Genomic DNA, 16,954 nt, shown 5'->3' on the forward strand with positions numbered 1-16,954 from the left:
AAACATAATTAGGGCAATATATTCTAATCAGGAAGCTAAAATAATAATAAATGGGGAAGTAACTAGGAAATTTCAAATACAAAAAGGAACACGACAAGGATTTATACTATTTATTAGTATAATAGTATTTATTACTATTTATACTGATGCTAGAGGTCCTAACAAGGATAATTAGAAATGAACTGCATATAAAAGGATTAGAAATTTAAAAAGAAATTTTAAACTTCAAGCATTGATGATTTGGTCTTTATTATGGAGGATCCACAACAATCGGGACCGAAACTGTTGGAAGAACTAGATAAATATGGAGAAGCCGCTGGGCTGAAAATAAATAAGGGTAAAACTAAAATGATTCTTAAAAATATGACAAATAAACAGAAAGAAAACTTGGCTAGGATTATGGATATACAAATAGTTAAGAAGATAAAATATCTAGGAATTACTATTACGGCCAGATGCACTTCAATCAAAGAAGACAATTACGACAAAATAGTGAAACAAATAAAAGAAAACATGGAAAGATGGGGAAACTTGAGTCTTTCATTGTTAGGGAGAATTGCTATCGTAAAAATGAATGTACTACCTAAAATCCTATTCCTGTTCCAAAATATTCCTATGCAACTAGATCAAAAAATTTTCAGGAACCTGAACAAACTGACACTAAATTTTATATGGCAAGGGAAAAAACCGACGATTAAAATGAAACACTTGCAGGATGCTAAAGAAAATGGGGGTTTTGGACTACCGGACTGGGAAACATATTACTATGCAGCGGCGCTAACTTGGATTAGAGAATGGATAATTTTAAAGAATAAAAGATTATTAATTTTAGAAGGCCATGATTTGCAATTAGGCTGGCACACATTCCTATAGAATGAGAAACAAGGGCTATATCAACATTTTCAAAACCATCGGATTAGACAAGCGCTACTCAAAATTTGGAATAAAATTAGAAAACAAAATTACATTAAAGTACCAGTCTGGTTGTCCACCCTAGATGCAATACTTTACCCAAATTTGTTCAATTTGGAAAACAGCACTACATACAAATATATTATGAGTGATGTGGGAGAATTGAAATCCAGACAGGAACTAGAACAACAAGGGATAAAATTCGAATGGTGGGCTTACTTACAGATACAAACACGATATGGGAAAGATAAGAAAGAGTGGGGGATAAATATTCAAGAAACTGCATTGGATAAAATCTTATTGGGACCAGATGAGAAACAAAAATGGAAATTGTATACACTGCTATTGGGGTATAATATGATTGAGGAACAAGATAAAGAACCAATGCTGATATGGGCTAAACATTTGGGACATGGTATCGATCTTGATATATGGCAAACTCTTTGGGATAGAAATAAAAAGATAACGCTGGCCTCATCTTACAAAGAAAATTTATATAAAATATTTTACCAGTGGCATCTCCCTCCAGCACAATTAGCCAAAATGTACAAAACAATATCCCCTAGTTGCTGGAAATATTCCGAAGAATTAAGCACTTATTTTCATGTTTGGTGGTCCTGTAATAAGACGCAAAAGTATTGGCAAAGGATATGGATATGGCTAGAAGAAATATCAGGACAGAGAGTAGATTATAGACCAGAATTTTTCTTGCTTGGCATAACAACAGAGAAACATACCAAAGAAGAGTTATATATAATGATGAGAATGACGTTCGCCCAGAAATGGAAAAATAGTGAAATACCTGATGAGAGTGAAGTGATAAATAAAATATGGGCGTGCACAGAAATGGACAAGTTAACTTTGGAAATTAAAAATAAAGATCAGTCAGGTTATTACAAAATTTGGAATAAGTTTTACCTATGGTGGGAACAGAAAGGAAGGTCTCAATAGAGATATACAAGATGCTGATTTCACACATTACTAGAATAAGGTGGTCAATAAGACTGAATATTGTATAATTGTATGATATGTATATAAAATGTATATAAAACACAAAAATGATGTAAGACAAGAAGGAATGTCAGACCATTAACACCTTGTCCAAAGTTTTAAATAATAAAATTTGCAATAAAAAAGAGTTTACATGAATACAACAGTTAACCATTTATAACTGCACATATCAATTCTCCTCAATACATAATAATAATTATGCTTTGTTTCTCAAGCTCCTGAATTTGCTGTTCACTCCAGGTCTTAATGGCTTAAATCCAAAGAAGACCTCATCTGTTCTACCACATACTGTAAGTATTCTGTAGAGGTTTTCTCCAAAATACATTTATTCATTTATGAATGAGATTTAGAAGCCACCAACAGCTTTTATCCAATAAGAACAAAAATGAAAACAAGAAAAAAAACAGCAAAAAATCTTGTGCATTCAGACAAACCTATTCCTTCTAATAAAAATATCACCTATAGAGGTTCACACACACACTACCTCAAGACCTGGGAACAGGCAGGTTTTAAGGGCATCTGAAAAACCATTACAGAGGAAGGAAGACAAATCTTGACTAGGACGACAAATCTTGACTAGGACGATCACTTAGACTATGAGCCAGCAGTGTGCAGCAGCAACCAAAAAAGCTAATACAAACCTGGGTTGTATAAACAGACACATAGAATCAAGATCATGCGAAGTATTAGTACCACTTCATGAAACCCTAGTAAGACCACACCTGGAATACTGCAGCCAATTTTGGTCACCATATCACAAAAAAGATGTTGAGAGTTTAGAAAAAATTCAGAGAAGAGCAGCTAAGATCATCAAAGGCCTGGAGGCTAAAACATATGAAGAATGGCTGCAGGACTTGGGTTTGGCTAGTCTAAAGGTAAAGGTTCCCCCGCACATGCATGCTAGTCGTTTCCGACTCTAGGGGCCGGTGCTCATCTCCATTTCAAAGCCGAAGAGCCAGCGCTTGTCCGAGGACGTCTCCGTGGTCACGTGGCCGGCATGACTAGATGCCAAAGGCGCACAGAACGCTGTTACCTTCCCACCATAGTGGTCCCTATTTTTCTACTTGCATTTTTACATGCTTTCAAACTGCTAGGTTGGCAGAAGCTGGGACGAGTAACAGGCGCTCACTCTGTTACGCGGCACTCGGGATTTGACCCACCAAACTGCCGACCTTCTGATCAACAGGCTCAGCGTCCCAACCCACTGAGCCACCGCGTCCCTTGGCTAGTCTAAAGAAAAGAAGAAATAGGGGAGACATGATAGCACTGTTCCAGTATTTGAGGGGCTGCCACAAAGAAGAGGGGGTCACGTTATTCTCCAAAGGACAGGACAAGAAACTTTGCTGCCCTCATCGGGTCCACAGATAATCGCCCGGCCGCCCTGTTTAGGGTGACTCGCTCCCTTCTTAACCAGGAGGTGAGGGAGGATCACTTACAGGGGCAGGCCGAGGAGTTTAGTCATCATCTGACGGACAAAATCGCTCAGATCCGGGCCGGTTTACACTCTGACTGGGCAGAGTCTGACGTGGAAGAATCGGACGGTCTTGAGCATGTTATCTGGACTGAGTTCGATCCTGTTTCCCCTGATGATGTGGACAGGATGAGGAGGAGGCTGAGCTCCACCACCTGTTTGTTGGACCCGTGCCCCTCCTGGCTGGTTTATGCGGCTCGGGAGGAGACACGAGGCTGGTTCCAGGCAGTAATAACTGCTTCCTTGAAGGAGGGTATCTTCCCTGCCGCCCTGAAGGAGGCGGTGGTGAGACCCCTCCTCAAGAAGCCTGCCCTGGACCCGGCTGTTTTAAATAACTATCGTCCGGTCTCCAACCTTTGCTTTTTGGTGAAGGTTGTTGAGAATGTGGTGGCGCATCAGCTTCCTTTGTTCCTGGATGAAACTGATTATCTGGACCCATACCAATCGGGTTTCAGGCCCGGGCACAGCACAGAGACGGCATTGGTCGCGCTGATGAATGATCTCTGGCGGGCTCGGGACAGGGGTTGTTCCTCTGTCCTAGTCCTATTAGATCTCTCAGCAGCTTTCGATACAATCGACCATGGTATCCTACTGCGCCGTCTCAGGGGGTTGGGAGTGGGAGGCACTGTTTTGCAGTGGTTCTCCTCCTATCTCCTGGGCCGCTCGCAGTCGGTGTTGACAGGAGGGCAGAGGGCTGATGATACCCAACTTTTTTTCTCCACACCGAACCAACCCAGTGATGCCCTCGCCGTGATGTCCCGTTGCCTGGAGGTGGTCCGGGTTTGGATGGGGAGAAACAGGCTTCGTCTCAATCCTGCCAAGACTGAGGGCCTGTGCATACCGGCATCTCGGGTCAACCAGACTATTCCATCTTTAACGATGGGGGGTGAGGTGTTACCCCCCGTTGATAGGGCTCGCAACCTGGGCGTCCTCCTGGATTCACGGCTCAATTTTGAAGACCACATAGGAGCCGTGACCAGGGGGGCTTTTGCCCAGGTTCGCCTGGTATGCCAGTTGCGACCCTATCTGGACCGGGATGCCCTACGCACAGTCACCCATGCGCTCGTGACCTCCCATTTAGACTACTGCAATGGTCTCTACATGGGGCTGCCCTTGAGGACCACTCGGAGGCTTCAACTGGTGCAGAATGCGGCCACCCGAGTTGTGATGGGGGTTTCCCGATACTCCCATGTAACACCTCTACTCCGCGAGCTGCATTGGCTTCCGGTTGCGCTTCGGGTGAGATTCAAGGTGCTGGTGATGACCTATAAAGCCCTAAATGGCTTGGGTCCGGGTTATCTGAGGGAACACCTGCTGCCGGCATCAAGCTCCCTTCGTCCTGTGCGCTCCCACAGGGAGGGCCTTCTCAGGATACCGCCGGTTAAGGAATGCCTGTGGGTTATTCCCAGGGGAAGAGCATTCTCTGTGGGCACGCCGGCCCTATGGAACCAACTCCCAATGGAACTTAGGACTGCCCCCGATCTTCGCTCATTTCGCCGGGACCTGAAAACTTGGCTTTTCAAGCTGTCTGGCCCAGGCTGAGGGGTTTAAATTTTATTGGGGTTTAGTTTAAATTGGGGACTTGATTTAATTAATTTTAATCTGATTTTAACTTTTGTATGTTTGTTTTTAACTCTCCCTGTAAACCGCCCTGAGTCCTACGGGAAAAGGGCGGTATATAAATTTAATAAAATAAAATAAAAAATAAATAAACAATGGTTGGAAACTGATCAAAGAGAGAAGCAGCCTGGAATTAAGGAGAAATTTCTTGACAGTGAGGATAATTAACCAGCGGAACAGCTTGCCTCCAGAAATCGTGGGCACTCCATCATTGGAAATTTTTAAGAAAAGTCTAGACAGTCACTTGTCTGAGATAGTATAGGTTCTCCTGCTTGAGCAGGGGGCTGGACTAGAAGACCTACAAGGTCCCTTCCATCTCTATTCTATTCAATCTCTCAGAGGTATCATACCACAGAGCCGGAACCACAATATATAGGTGGCATTATTTCACTGAAGGGATCCAAAGTTCATCAATTCTTCCCAATCTTACTGGATAGGCAAAAACCATGGACATAGGTCACTCCACTATGTAATTAAGGAGTCTATAGGTGATAAGCAGCATTTTACTATTCTTGCTATATCATCTAGACAGCCATAAACCTTATTTTATAAAATAATATAGCTAGATTGCTAAAATGTTACACCCAAATAGAACAAACTACACATTACAGCTAAATGCACTTGTAAACATAATTCTTGAATTGAATCCAATTCAAGTTCAAAGAATGGAATAGAATGGAATGGAACTCTAGCAGAATAAGAATGTGCATCAAATAAAGAAGAAGAATTAGAAAGATGTATATAATTTATAAATGTATAGATTACAACTAGTCCTTGACCTATAACACTTCATTTAGTGATTGTTCAAAGTTACAAAAAGCACTGAAAAAAGTGACTATTTCATACTTACGAAAAGTAAAATAAAAAAATAAAAAATAAGCTTAGTCTGTCTCCTCAGAATATAGAATACAACTGTCTCAAAAGTAGTCAAATTTAATAATCATGAGATTATCATAATCATAAGATATTATCATAATCATAAGAATTCCTCTAAATGGCACAAACATCCATATAGGAATACAGTATGCGAGCATGTATGAATACTATAATTTGGTTATACAGACCTGTTAATGATAAATATCTAAATATCTAAATATTTAGAAATTCTGAGGATCAAGTTTCATGACTTGCAGAAGAGCCCAGTTTGGAACAGGAAATACCATTTAAAAAGTGATGTTATTCTGTAGAGCTATGCTTTCCTATTTCATAGCTCTTCCTTTTTTTCCTCATATCATCGGCTCTTGTAGCCAGATTCTGACCATTTGCATTAGAAACACCCTTTTCACTTCTCTGCAGATTTGTGCCTTTCCTCTCCACCAGCATTCAGCTTCTTCTCTTACTAGAGCCAGAGCTCTATGCTAAATAGGACTCATGCTGGTCAAGCTCTTTCCCCACCCATCTTTCAGTTTTACCTCTCAGTGGCTTTTGCAGCCCCCCCAAGACTTATCTTTTCTTCCATTGTCCATCTGGGAACTGTCACTGAGTTGCCTTGTTTTGGAGATTTATTCCCTACTCCAGGGGACCCCATCCCTGGGCTTAGGCCTGGTAATGGGCCACAAAAGTGGAAGGTCCACGTGCTTACGTTCACAGCTTCATTTGTGCAAGTGGCAGGCATTCATGCACAGGTGAGAAGCTCCATTTGTGTGAGCAGCGGGCACTCACACACGCGTGTGAAGCTCCATTTGTGCAAGTGGCATGCAAGTGCCTGCCACTTGTGCAAATGGAGCTATGATGTGATGTCTAGATAGGACTAATGCCAAGTGAAAATATAGGATGGAAAAAGTAATTTATTTATGTTAATATTTCTAACAGGTTAACCAAGTTCTTTGCATGCCTCTGATATAAATCTATACTTGTAATGGATTTTCATCAGACTTCAGTGACTTTTAGTCATGCTTTTCTGTCCTCAGACCATTACACAAATCTGGAGAGACAACATACCAATTCACCATAGATGAATTATTTACACTTACAGTAGGTGTTATCTGCATTGACTAGATGCCTTTTTACCAGAATAGGACAAAACTATATTTTGAAGTAAGTGTTGTAAGCCTTTACTCACCTCTTCCCCACTGCAAATTCAATCTCTGGGAATATTTTCCTACTGTGGTTTGAACATGGCCTTTTCTTCTTAGGTTGCCTGAAGTGCTCTTTTCTGGAACACTTTTCTTCCTTACAGATAATTCTCAAAAGTTAATTAGCTACTTTATAAAGGAGGGAACAGCCCTCAACCAAGGCAAAAAATCTAAAATTTCCTACCTTTACTCTCAGCTCTGTCTAGAATTTAAGAGGTTGCTCCAAAATCCAGCAGATATGTTGATAATTCCTTCATCTAGCTATGTGAGTCTTTTCTGGAACTAAAAAAATGCAGAGTCCACCATTCCATTTTTTTATCCATACATTTGAGGTAACAATGAAAATCAAATGATGGAACCCTGCAGCTGAAAAAACATCCCCAGCTAGGCAGATAAAATAAGACAGGGAAAAAAAACTAGTAAGTTTAAAAAATGCTTTTGCTGAAGGTGAGCTGCTAAATGAGGTATGATAGTCAGCAAGCCAACAGAATAATTTGCAAAGTACTTCCAAAGTGTTACCAGTCCAAGCATGTTTTTTTTTCTTAAACTAGTTTAAATAAACTGCTATGAGCACAGGACAGAAACAGATTAAATAGTCTATGTTGATATGTCCACAGTCACAACCCTAGTTTCTCAAACAATTTCTTTTACTAATTTAAATGCAATAGTGGCCAACTAATCAGATCCAAAATATGAAAGTGAGAAAACCAATGTTATGGTAAATAAATTACAGAAAAACCAATTTCTCCTTGCTGCTACACTTTTTGCTTTGGAAAAAGCTGCCAAGGGACCAGTCTGATCTTTTCTCACTACCATATTTACAGGTCTTTCTGCGAAAGACCATAAACATTTTGGTCTTTTTTACTGTCCCTATAATAGTAGCCAACAGCTACTGTTCTTAAATATAAAAATAAGTAAAAGGGTTTTTTTTCTAAAGTTTTTTTGAAGACACCAGAGTAGTAAGAAAAGTCCTACCTGGTAAATTTCTCAAACTGGTGACTATATTGACAATTCCATGTGCCTACAGTTCTAATCCCAACACATCCGAAATGCACCAAATAGGAGAAGGCTATACTGAGGCAACAGTTATACTTTATATTTGTTAGAAATTACTAATGTACAAAAAATTTTGATATTTCAAAAATATTTTTTCTTAAAGCCTAAAATATGTAAATAAATATTTATTTGACATTATTAGCAACATTATAAAACATACTTTAAATTTTAAAAATGCATTAGTTTTGTTACAGGGCTATGTATCTGATTATACTTCTAACATTTTCTGTCTTTCTTTATAATTACATTGGCATTTATTTTTTCCAATTGGTCAAACAACTTCCTTCCTCCGATTCAAATAGCCCATCCTGCTAGCATTCCATAAGGAGCTGAACATTTGGTTTTGCCCCCAGGAATTGGCCAAAACATTAGATGAGCCCACCCAAAATGTATATGATTTGAATGTGAATACTGTGGTAGCCACAGATATTTCTTTCAAGTATTTGTGAACTTTGGTTTTGATTTCTTTGTTTTTATGCTTTTAGCCATATGTAAGCCACCCAGCATTATTACTACAAGTTGGGCAGCTATGTAAACAATCTAAAATAAATACATATTTTACAATAGTTCAAGCAGCATCTCAAATAATTGATAACAGAATGGGCAAGCAATTACCGTATATACTTGAGTATAAGCCGAATTTTTCAGCCCACTTTTTGGGCTGAAAAATCCACTTCGGCTTATACTCCAGTGAACAAAAAAAAGAACTTACCGAGGACTTGCGCGCGGCCGAGCTACTTTGCCTGACGCTGCTGGGGTCCCGTCTCGGCCGGGGCCTTGCAGGATCTGGCCCGGGCGTCTCTGCTCGCCCTCAGCAGCACCTGGCCCGGAATCACATGCGAAACAAGTCCGGCAGAGGAGCCGGAGCGGCGAGCAGAGGCGCCCGGCCCAGATCCTGCAAGGCCTGGCCAAGACGCGCCCCCAGCAGCGGAGCTGCTCCGGCTCCTCTGCCGGGCTTGTTTTGCATGTGAGCTACTTTGCCTGACGCTGCTGGGGTCGCGTCTCGGCCGGGGCCTTGCAGGATCCGGCCCAGGCACCTCTGCTCGCCCTCAGCAGAACCTGGCCCGGAATCACATGCGAAACAAGCCCGGCAGAGGAGCCGGAGTGGTGAGCAGAGGCGCCCGGCCCAGATCCTGCAAGGCCCGGCCGAGACGCGCCCCCAGCAGCGGAGCTGCTCCGGCTCCTCTGCCGGGCTTGTTTTGCATGTGAGCTACTTTGCCTGACGCTGCTGGGGTCGCGTCTCGGCCGGGGCCTTGCAGGATCCGGCCCGGGCGCCTCTGCTCGCCCTCAGCAGCACCTGGCCCAGAATCACACGCGAAACAAGCCCGGCAGAGGAGCCAGAGCGGCGAGCAGAGGCGCCCGGCCCAGATCCTGCAAGGCCCGGCCGAGACGCGCCCCCAGCAGCGGAGCTGCTCCGGCTCCTCTGCCGGGCTTGTTTTGCATGTGAGCTACTTTGCCTGACGCTGCTGGGGGCGCGTCTCGGCCGGGCCTTGCAGGATCTGGGCCGGGCGCCTCTGCTCGCCGCTCCGGCTCCTCTGCCGGGCTTGTTTCACATGTGATTCCGGGCCAGGTGCTGCTGAGGGCGAGCAGAGGTGCCCGGGCCGGATCCTGCAAGGCCCCGGCCGAGACGCGCCCCCAGCAGCGGAGCTGCTCCGGCTCCTCTGCCGGGCTTGTTTTGCATGTGAGCTACTTTGCCTGACGCTGCTGGGGTCGCGTCTCGGCCGGGGCCTTGCAGGATCCGCTCCGGCTCCTCTGCCAAGAAGAGAGTAGAAATCCCTATTTTCTTTCGTAAATACGCGCGCAGGCACACACTCGCCCAGCCGCGCACTTCGCCCAGCTTCTCGCGGGGAGTTTGCAAGCCCTTCGTTTCTCTTCAGGGCCGTCAGAAGGGCGAGCAAGTCTCTGCCCTGCCCTGCCCTGCCCTGCCCTGCCGTGGGGGTGGGGAGCCAAGCGCGCTTGACGTTCCTGGAAACGAGAAGGGCCTGCGGAGACTGACACCAACCCGAGTGCCCAAGCAGGTCTTCTCAGTGTCAGGCAAAGTAGCTCACATGCAAAACAAGCCCGGCAGAGGAGCCGGAGCGGCTCCGTTGCTGGGGGCGCATCTCGGCCGGGGCCTTGCAGGATCCGGGCGGGCGTCTTTGCTCGCCGCTCCGGCTCCTCTGCCAGACTTGTTTCGCATGTGATTCCGGGCCAGGTGCTGCTGAGGGCGAGCAGAGGCGCCCGGGCCGGATCCTGCAAGGCCCCGGCCGAGACGCGACCCCAGCAGCGTCAGGCAAAGTAGCTCACATGCAAAACAAGCCCGGCAGAGGAGCCGGAGCAGCTCCGCTGCTGGGGGCGTGTCTCGGCCGGGCCTTGCAGGATCTGGGCCGGGCGCCTCTGCTCGCCGCTCCAGCTTCTCTGCCGGGCTTGTTTCGCATGTGATTCCGGGCCAGGTGCTGCTGAGGGCGAGCAGAGGCGCCCGGGCCGGATCCTGCAAGGCCCCGGCCGAGACACGACCCCAGCAGCGTCAGGCAAAGTAGCTCACATGCAAAACAAGCCCGGCAGAGGAGCCGGAGCAGCTCCGCTGCTGGGGGCGCGTCTCGGCCGGGCCTTGCAGGATCTGGGCCGGGCGCCTCTGCTCGCCGCTCCGGCTCCTCTTCCGGGCTTGTTTCACATGTGATTCCGGGCCAGGTGCTGCTGAGGGCGAGCAGAGGTGCCCGGGCCGGATCCTGCAAGGCCCCGGCCGAGACGCGACCCCAGCAGCGTCAGGCAAAGTAGCTCACATGCAAAACAAGCCCGGCAGAGGAGCCGGAGCAGCTCCGCTGCTGGGTGCGCGTCTCGGCCGGGCCTTGCAGGATCTGGGCTGGGCGCCTCTGCTCGCCGCTCCGGCTCCTCTGCCGGGCTTGTTTCGCGTGCAAGCTACTTTGCCGGCCGCTGCTGAGGGAAGATCTCTGGAGAGGAGCATAAGGTGAGCTGCTGCATTTCCCAGCCTCGGCTTATACTCGAGTCACTAACTTTTTCCATTTTTGGGGGTAAAATTGGGGTCTCGGCTTATATTCGAGTCGGCTTATACTCAAGTGTAACTTTAATAAACTATTTTCTAGAAATAAAGTCAAAGCAAAATTGCCTTCTCTTTGTTGCATGAATAGTGAGATAAGAAAAAAGGATCATAAATTTACTATGTCTTATCTGGTAATATCTTTACTTCTATCAAATACTCTCTTCCTTTTAATTGCAAAAATAAGAAAACCATTATGAGTTATGCAATCCAAAAAAAAGCTGAAACATGCAAACCATATGTATATACTATGATATATAAAATTTCAGAAGCATAGCATTAAAACTATTATTAGCAACCTTATGTATTTTTGCTTAGTTTCCTTCTATTCATTTATAAATCAAAAGATATTATTCCCTGAAGAGAAGACCTAATAAAAAATGAATAGATTCCAAAAAGCCAAAAAGCCATATTCTATGGATGTTTAAACAGAAGTCTCTCATAGATTACCGAGAAAGCAGATTTATTTTCAGTGTACCTGCAAAATCATTGGAACATTTCAGAACAGAATGTATTCCCTGTATTTAATTCCTTAAATTCATTTATAGCTTTTCCAGGTGCTCTTTGAAAAAGGATATTTTATGAATAATTTTTTTACATAAGCCTATTTAATTTATAAAGTATACCAACTTCAAATGAAAAGAGCAAAAACTGAGCTATAAAGAGAAATTCATGAAAATCAGGTAAAAAATGTTTTCATAGACAATTTGCAGAAAGTTGAAGTAAACTTGTACAAAAAAAATTCAAGTGTAATTTCTATTCTGCACAAACCAGTTTATTTACTTTTTTTAAAAATGTCCGATTATCCATGGGTCCATTCATCCTTCTGTTTCCCTTAGATCAGCATGTTTGCTGTGGAATTCTGGGAGTTGAAGTCCACACATACTAAACTGCTGAGGTTGAGAAAAACTGCTTCAAATCGCTTTGTTCTACCACATTGTTACCATAGAATGTTGCCTCTTACCTTTGTGGTGATTCGCCCCAGATGCTATTTTCCCCCACAGTGTTACAACAAATATTATTATTAGCAGTTTTCCTTTTATTGCTTTCTGCAAATATCTTTTATTCATCCTAGAGGGGGAAAAATACAAAACATGATTTTTTTTCCAAATATATTTTTCTGCTTTACAAAATAAGTTAAAAACATTTTTAAACATATACAAATATCTTATTAGTTACTTGGCAGAGACAACAGGAAGTTCTTTTTAACAGGAAGTCAGATCTAGTTGAGCTCACTTAAATCTTTCTGCCCAAACAAAAGTACTCCTATAATTGTTCTAAATATGTGAGATTCATAGATGATCATTTAGGAAGACCAAATGAAGATACTTACACTTGGATGCTACCAAACCATGAATTCAAAAACAAATTGTGTGCTTGATATGTTACTAATACTTTGATTGAGAACCCAGAGTGGTTAGAAGATAGGTAGCTATATAAATGTTTGAAATAAAAAATAAGATCAAAAAATACTGAAGGGACCTTATTGTGCTTATGATTTTATTATGCTTAAGCTTGATATTAGTAGTGTTATTTTGTAGCCATTTTATATAAAGTAATCATTTTATATTGATATTAGTAGTGTTAATTTGTAGCTATTTTACATAAATTTTCTTATATGCAAGCAGCCTTATAGATAGAAGCAAGTGTTTCATGTATATCGAAAAAGTAAATGTCTCATGCTAAATATACAGGAAATTGCTTACATGAAAGGAGCAAGGTAAGATTCAGTGGTCTAGAAAATAGGGAGTGGAGAGGTGAGTTAGCCTGGATAGATCTGTATGGAATTTGTTTTTCTGTGCTTCTTTGCTCCTTGTATAGAGACTTAAATCTCTTTGTTCTGAAAAGGTATAAAAAGTGGAAGAAGTCTCTTCTGGAGGGAGAAGGTTACCCAACTTTGTCTTGGCCAAAATAAAGTTGTTTTATTTGCTGAAACCTCGGCTCAAGAGTTTCTTTTGGCTCTTTGAAATTCCTGAGTAGTGCAGAGAAGTTTGTGAGGCTGAGTAGAAAACCTTACAATACTTATATAAGGACAGGAGCTAATTAATTCTGCAAGGGCAAATCTATTAATATCAATTCCTCATTCCTGCCTCCTTTTTTGGATTTTAAACATTTCCCAAAATTTATATCAATGGTGATAGTAATAAATACTATTAATTATTTAATATTAAATCCACATGTCAAAGAAACAGAAAAATGTACAACAACATAACTGCCCAATTATGTCAGTGAGGCTATGTTATCTATAATAGTTCCAGCAAAAATTATATGTATTACTCAAGCAGGGGAAGGTTTATTGTTGGGAGATAAAGCAGTACAGAAATTTCTAAAATGTTGTCACTAATTATAAAGCTAAAAAGAAGTAAAGTCAAGGGCATCTCCAAAATTAGTCTTCTTAAATAGCCCAATAAAATCACCCAAAATCTTGTTCCAATATCCATAAAATCTTTGCCAATATAACAATATTAAAATATTATTAAAATATTATTAATAATATTAAAAGATGCACTGCTACAGCAATAGCAACCCCCATAATCCTCAGTCATTGTGGTCATGTAATGTGATGAACACCAGGTATTAATAATGACAAGAACATTTACAAGTTATTCTCAATCACAGGAAGAACTCTGCTAATAACATTTGTGGCTAATAGGCAGATATGTCTGCTCAAAACCATCATAAAAAACAAAGCATTTGGTGGAATTTCTGCAATACAGTCATTGCAGAAAGTAACTGCTGAAAATGACTGAGAAACAGAACAAACTATAATCTGTTGAGGGAAGGATATACAATGTGTAGACCAGGGATTGCCTGCAACTTGTCAGATCCCTTTTGCAGCTTCTAGAGCAGTGAAGACTCCAGAATAAAAGTCAGTTTAGCTTATTCTATTCAAAGGCATTTTAAAAATCGATACACCCACCCCAATTTCAAAGATTTCTGAGGGTAAAGATGCCAAAGTTTCAAATATAAGCAATGATATATACATAAAAGTTAAATGGCCAAAAATGGCCCTCCATACACAACAAGAAGGTATAAATAAGATTTGGGAACTACAAAAAACCCAAAAGATTTTAGGGAATTAGTTATTTTAATACACTCAAGCACGATGACCATAAGACAGTTGAAAATCAGATATAGCAGAAGCAACATCATGAAGAAGGGAGGAAACTGACTCTTCACTCATGACATTTTGGCACTGCAGGATAAGTTTAGCACTTCTGTGATCCTACAGTATTGTTATTCTTTGACAACTGAACCTATTTATTTTCAGCTTACCTGTCATCCTTTTGAAACTTCTGCAAAAAGGCTGGTTATTTTTTGTTCTTTATTTTTTGAGATGCAGAAGTTTGTTATACTTTCCATTAGTACAAGTGAGAGCTTTAATGTTGTTGCAGGACACACAAGTTGTTCAGGGGAAGACAGTGATTTTTGCTTCTTGCTTTCAGATCTGTAAGGATGACCAGTTATCTTCAAACTGCTTTTAAGCCAGGCTAGTCTTTAGAACAGGAGTGTCAAACTGCCGGCCCGCAGGCCGGATGCATCATAGCAAAACCACGCCCACCTCATTGCTGGCAATAGCAAAAAAAGTTGTGATACGTTGCAACACGTCACATGACATTGTGAGTTTAACACCCCTGCTCTAGAAGAACTCCGGGACCATATTACACTTATGCTCAAAGCATTATAATGATTACTAATTTATTTCCAGATGAAATACAAAATGTTTTCTATCCAGCTGGAGGCCAGGGTTCCTGTCAAAATGTCATTTTCTAAATGATTCCTCTGTCCTTCATAGCTGGTCAAGATCATCTGTGGACTTTATCCACCTTTGGTATGCGCTTATTTTGCAACGGTTTTGTTGTGTATTTGGTTCTTGCAGGCATTGCGTGAGACAGAGGGTTCAAACAGCAACAGGCTTTATTGAAAGTCAGAACATAACAGAAGCAATCTAATAGCTGTTGCGCACCTATTTATACGGTTGGCCTCTAGGCGGCGACTAATAGATTTAAAGCAGCAGTTTCCCACCCAAAAACCTACTTAATCGGCTGGAGACAGCCAGTCTAGTTCGGCCCAGCAACCGTTACAACATATGCAAGTGAATTCAGCCATTAGCAACAGTTTAAACATAAGCAAGTAATTACAACATGTAAGGCCAGTACATTACACCCCTTTCTTTTGGTTAGCACAAATTTTCATTTGCTTACAAAGTCTTGTAGATACTTAGGTGGTCTTCATGCTCGTTTGGAATGTCAAGGGTTACTGGCAACTCCCAGTCTACCTGCTTGCCTGCCAGGCTGGGTAGACCCAGGTTTTGAGGATCGGTGGAGTCAAAATGACTCGAGTCCCTTTGGCTGGCCTGTTCCAGTCAGCCCAAACCAAAGTCCAAATTTGCCACAAAATCAGCAGGGTTGCTACTGGTTGTAGGATGACTGTCCGGCTCCTGTGGAATACTCTGTGACTCCAAGGGAAACCCTTCTATAGCCCTGTCCCCGTTCTCTTGTGCAAGAGTTCTTTCAGAGTGTGCAAACTGCTCTGCTGGAATACTGACTTCTGGACTCAGTGTCTGTCCCTCTTGGAAGTCCTGAGCCAGTGACTGCTCTGCTAGTCACCGACGCAACTGATCAATGTGTCAGCGAACGACTTGGCCATCTTCCAGGACCACCTCGTAGAAGAGTGATCCTGACACCTTAACAACCCTTGCTGTCACCCACAAGGCCCCTTCCCTGTAATTCCGGGTCCAAACCCAGTCACCCACTTGTAAGTTCCTTGGTGCTTTCAGACATGCCATGTTTGAGGCTACTCTGTCGGGGTGCAGCCTGTCCAGTTTGGTGATTAGTCTCTTGCCTCCGCGAAGCTCTGCTGGGCTCTTGCCTGTGACGGTGCAGGGCGTTGTGTGCTGGCATAAAAGGAAATCAGCCAGCCTGTGGTGCCAATCCCCTGTGACAATGCACTTCAGGGATTCTTTGGTTGTGCAAACCATTCGTTCTGCCTGCCCGTTCGACGATGGGTAAAAGGGAGCTGACGTGGCGTGCCTTATGAGGTTGGCACTGAGGAAGGCCTGGAATTCTGATGCAGTGAACTGGGCTCTGTTGTCGGAGACTATGATATCCAGATCCCCATATGTTGCAAACAAAGACCACAACACCTGGATGGTCCTAGCAGTAGTCATACTGGAAATTGGAACCACCTCCAACCATTTAGAGTGGCTATCGACCACTATTAAAAACAACTGTCCCTGAAAGGGTCCAGCAAAATCTACATGGATTCTTGACCACGGTGTGTGCGTTTCCTCCCATCAGTGGACAGGGGCCTGCAGCATCTCTGGCCTGGACTGCTGACATGTGTAACATCCATGTACCTGGGCCTCGATAGCTTTATCTAGCCCTGGCCACCAGAGGTAGCTCCTCACCAGTGCCTTCATCTGGATGGCCTTCTGCAGAGACTGGAGAACCCTGGGCCTGAGTGAGCTGGGGAATACAACCCTGCTGCCCCACAGAATACACCCCTTATGAGCTGACAGCTCATTTTTCCTAATAAAAAACCCTTGGAATTCACGTCCTGGGCTATTTTCCAGCCATCCTGTGTGAATCCATGCCAACACGCGACTTAGGGTTTTGTCAACTGCTGTCTCTGCAGCGACATCTCCCGCATGTAGGGGGAACTCTGGCAAATCCTGTATGGCTAAAATGCGTGCAGCCGGAGCTGGAGTTGGCTCCACATGCGGCAAGGGCAATCTGCTAAGGCCGTCTGCGTGGCCCATTTCTTTGCCAG

The 16,954-nt window shown here is 43.2% G+C and overlaps 1 protein-coding gene across 1 annotated transcript in view; it reads right to left on the reverse strand.

The window, feature by feature from the left end:
* Window positions 1-12,252, reverse strand: part of TAFA2 (TAFA chemokine like family member 2) — a gene marked incomplete at both ends in the record, with an annotated part of 39,599 nt that extends 27,347 nt beyond the window's left edge. The window contains one exon of the mRNA XM_081330622.1: window positions 12,147-12,252. Coding sequence (XP_081186748.1) covers window positions 12,147-12,252 — 106 coding nt within the window. The remainder of the gene's footprint in view (window positions 1-12,146) is intronic.
* Between the last annotated feature and the right edge of the window lie 4,702 nt (window positions 12,253-16,954).

Source organism: Vipera berus, assembly GCF_964194415.1.
Source record: "Vipera berus genome assembly, chromosome: 6".
NCBI classification, from domain to species: Eukaryota; Metazoa; Chordata; class Lepidosauria; order Squamata; family Viperidae; genus Vipera; species Vipera berus.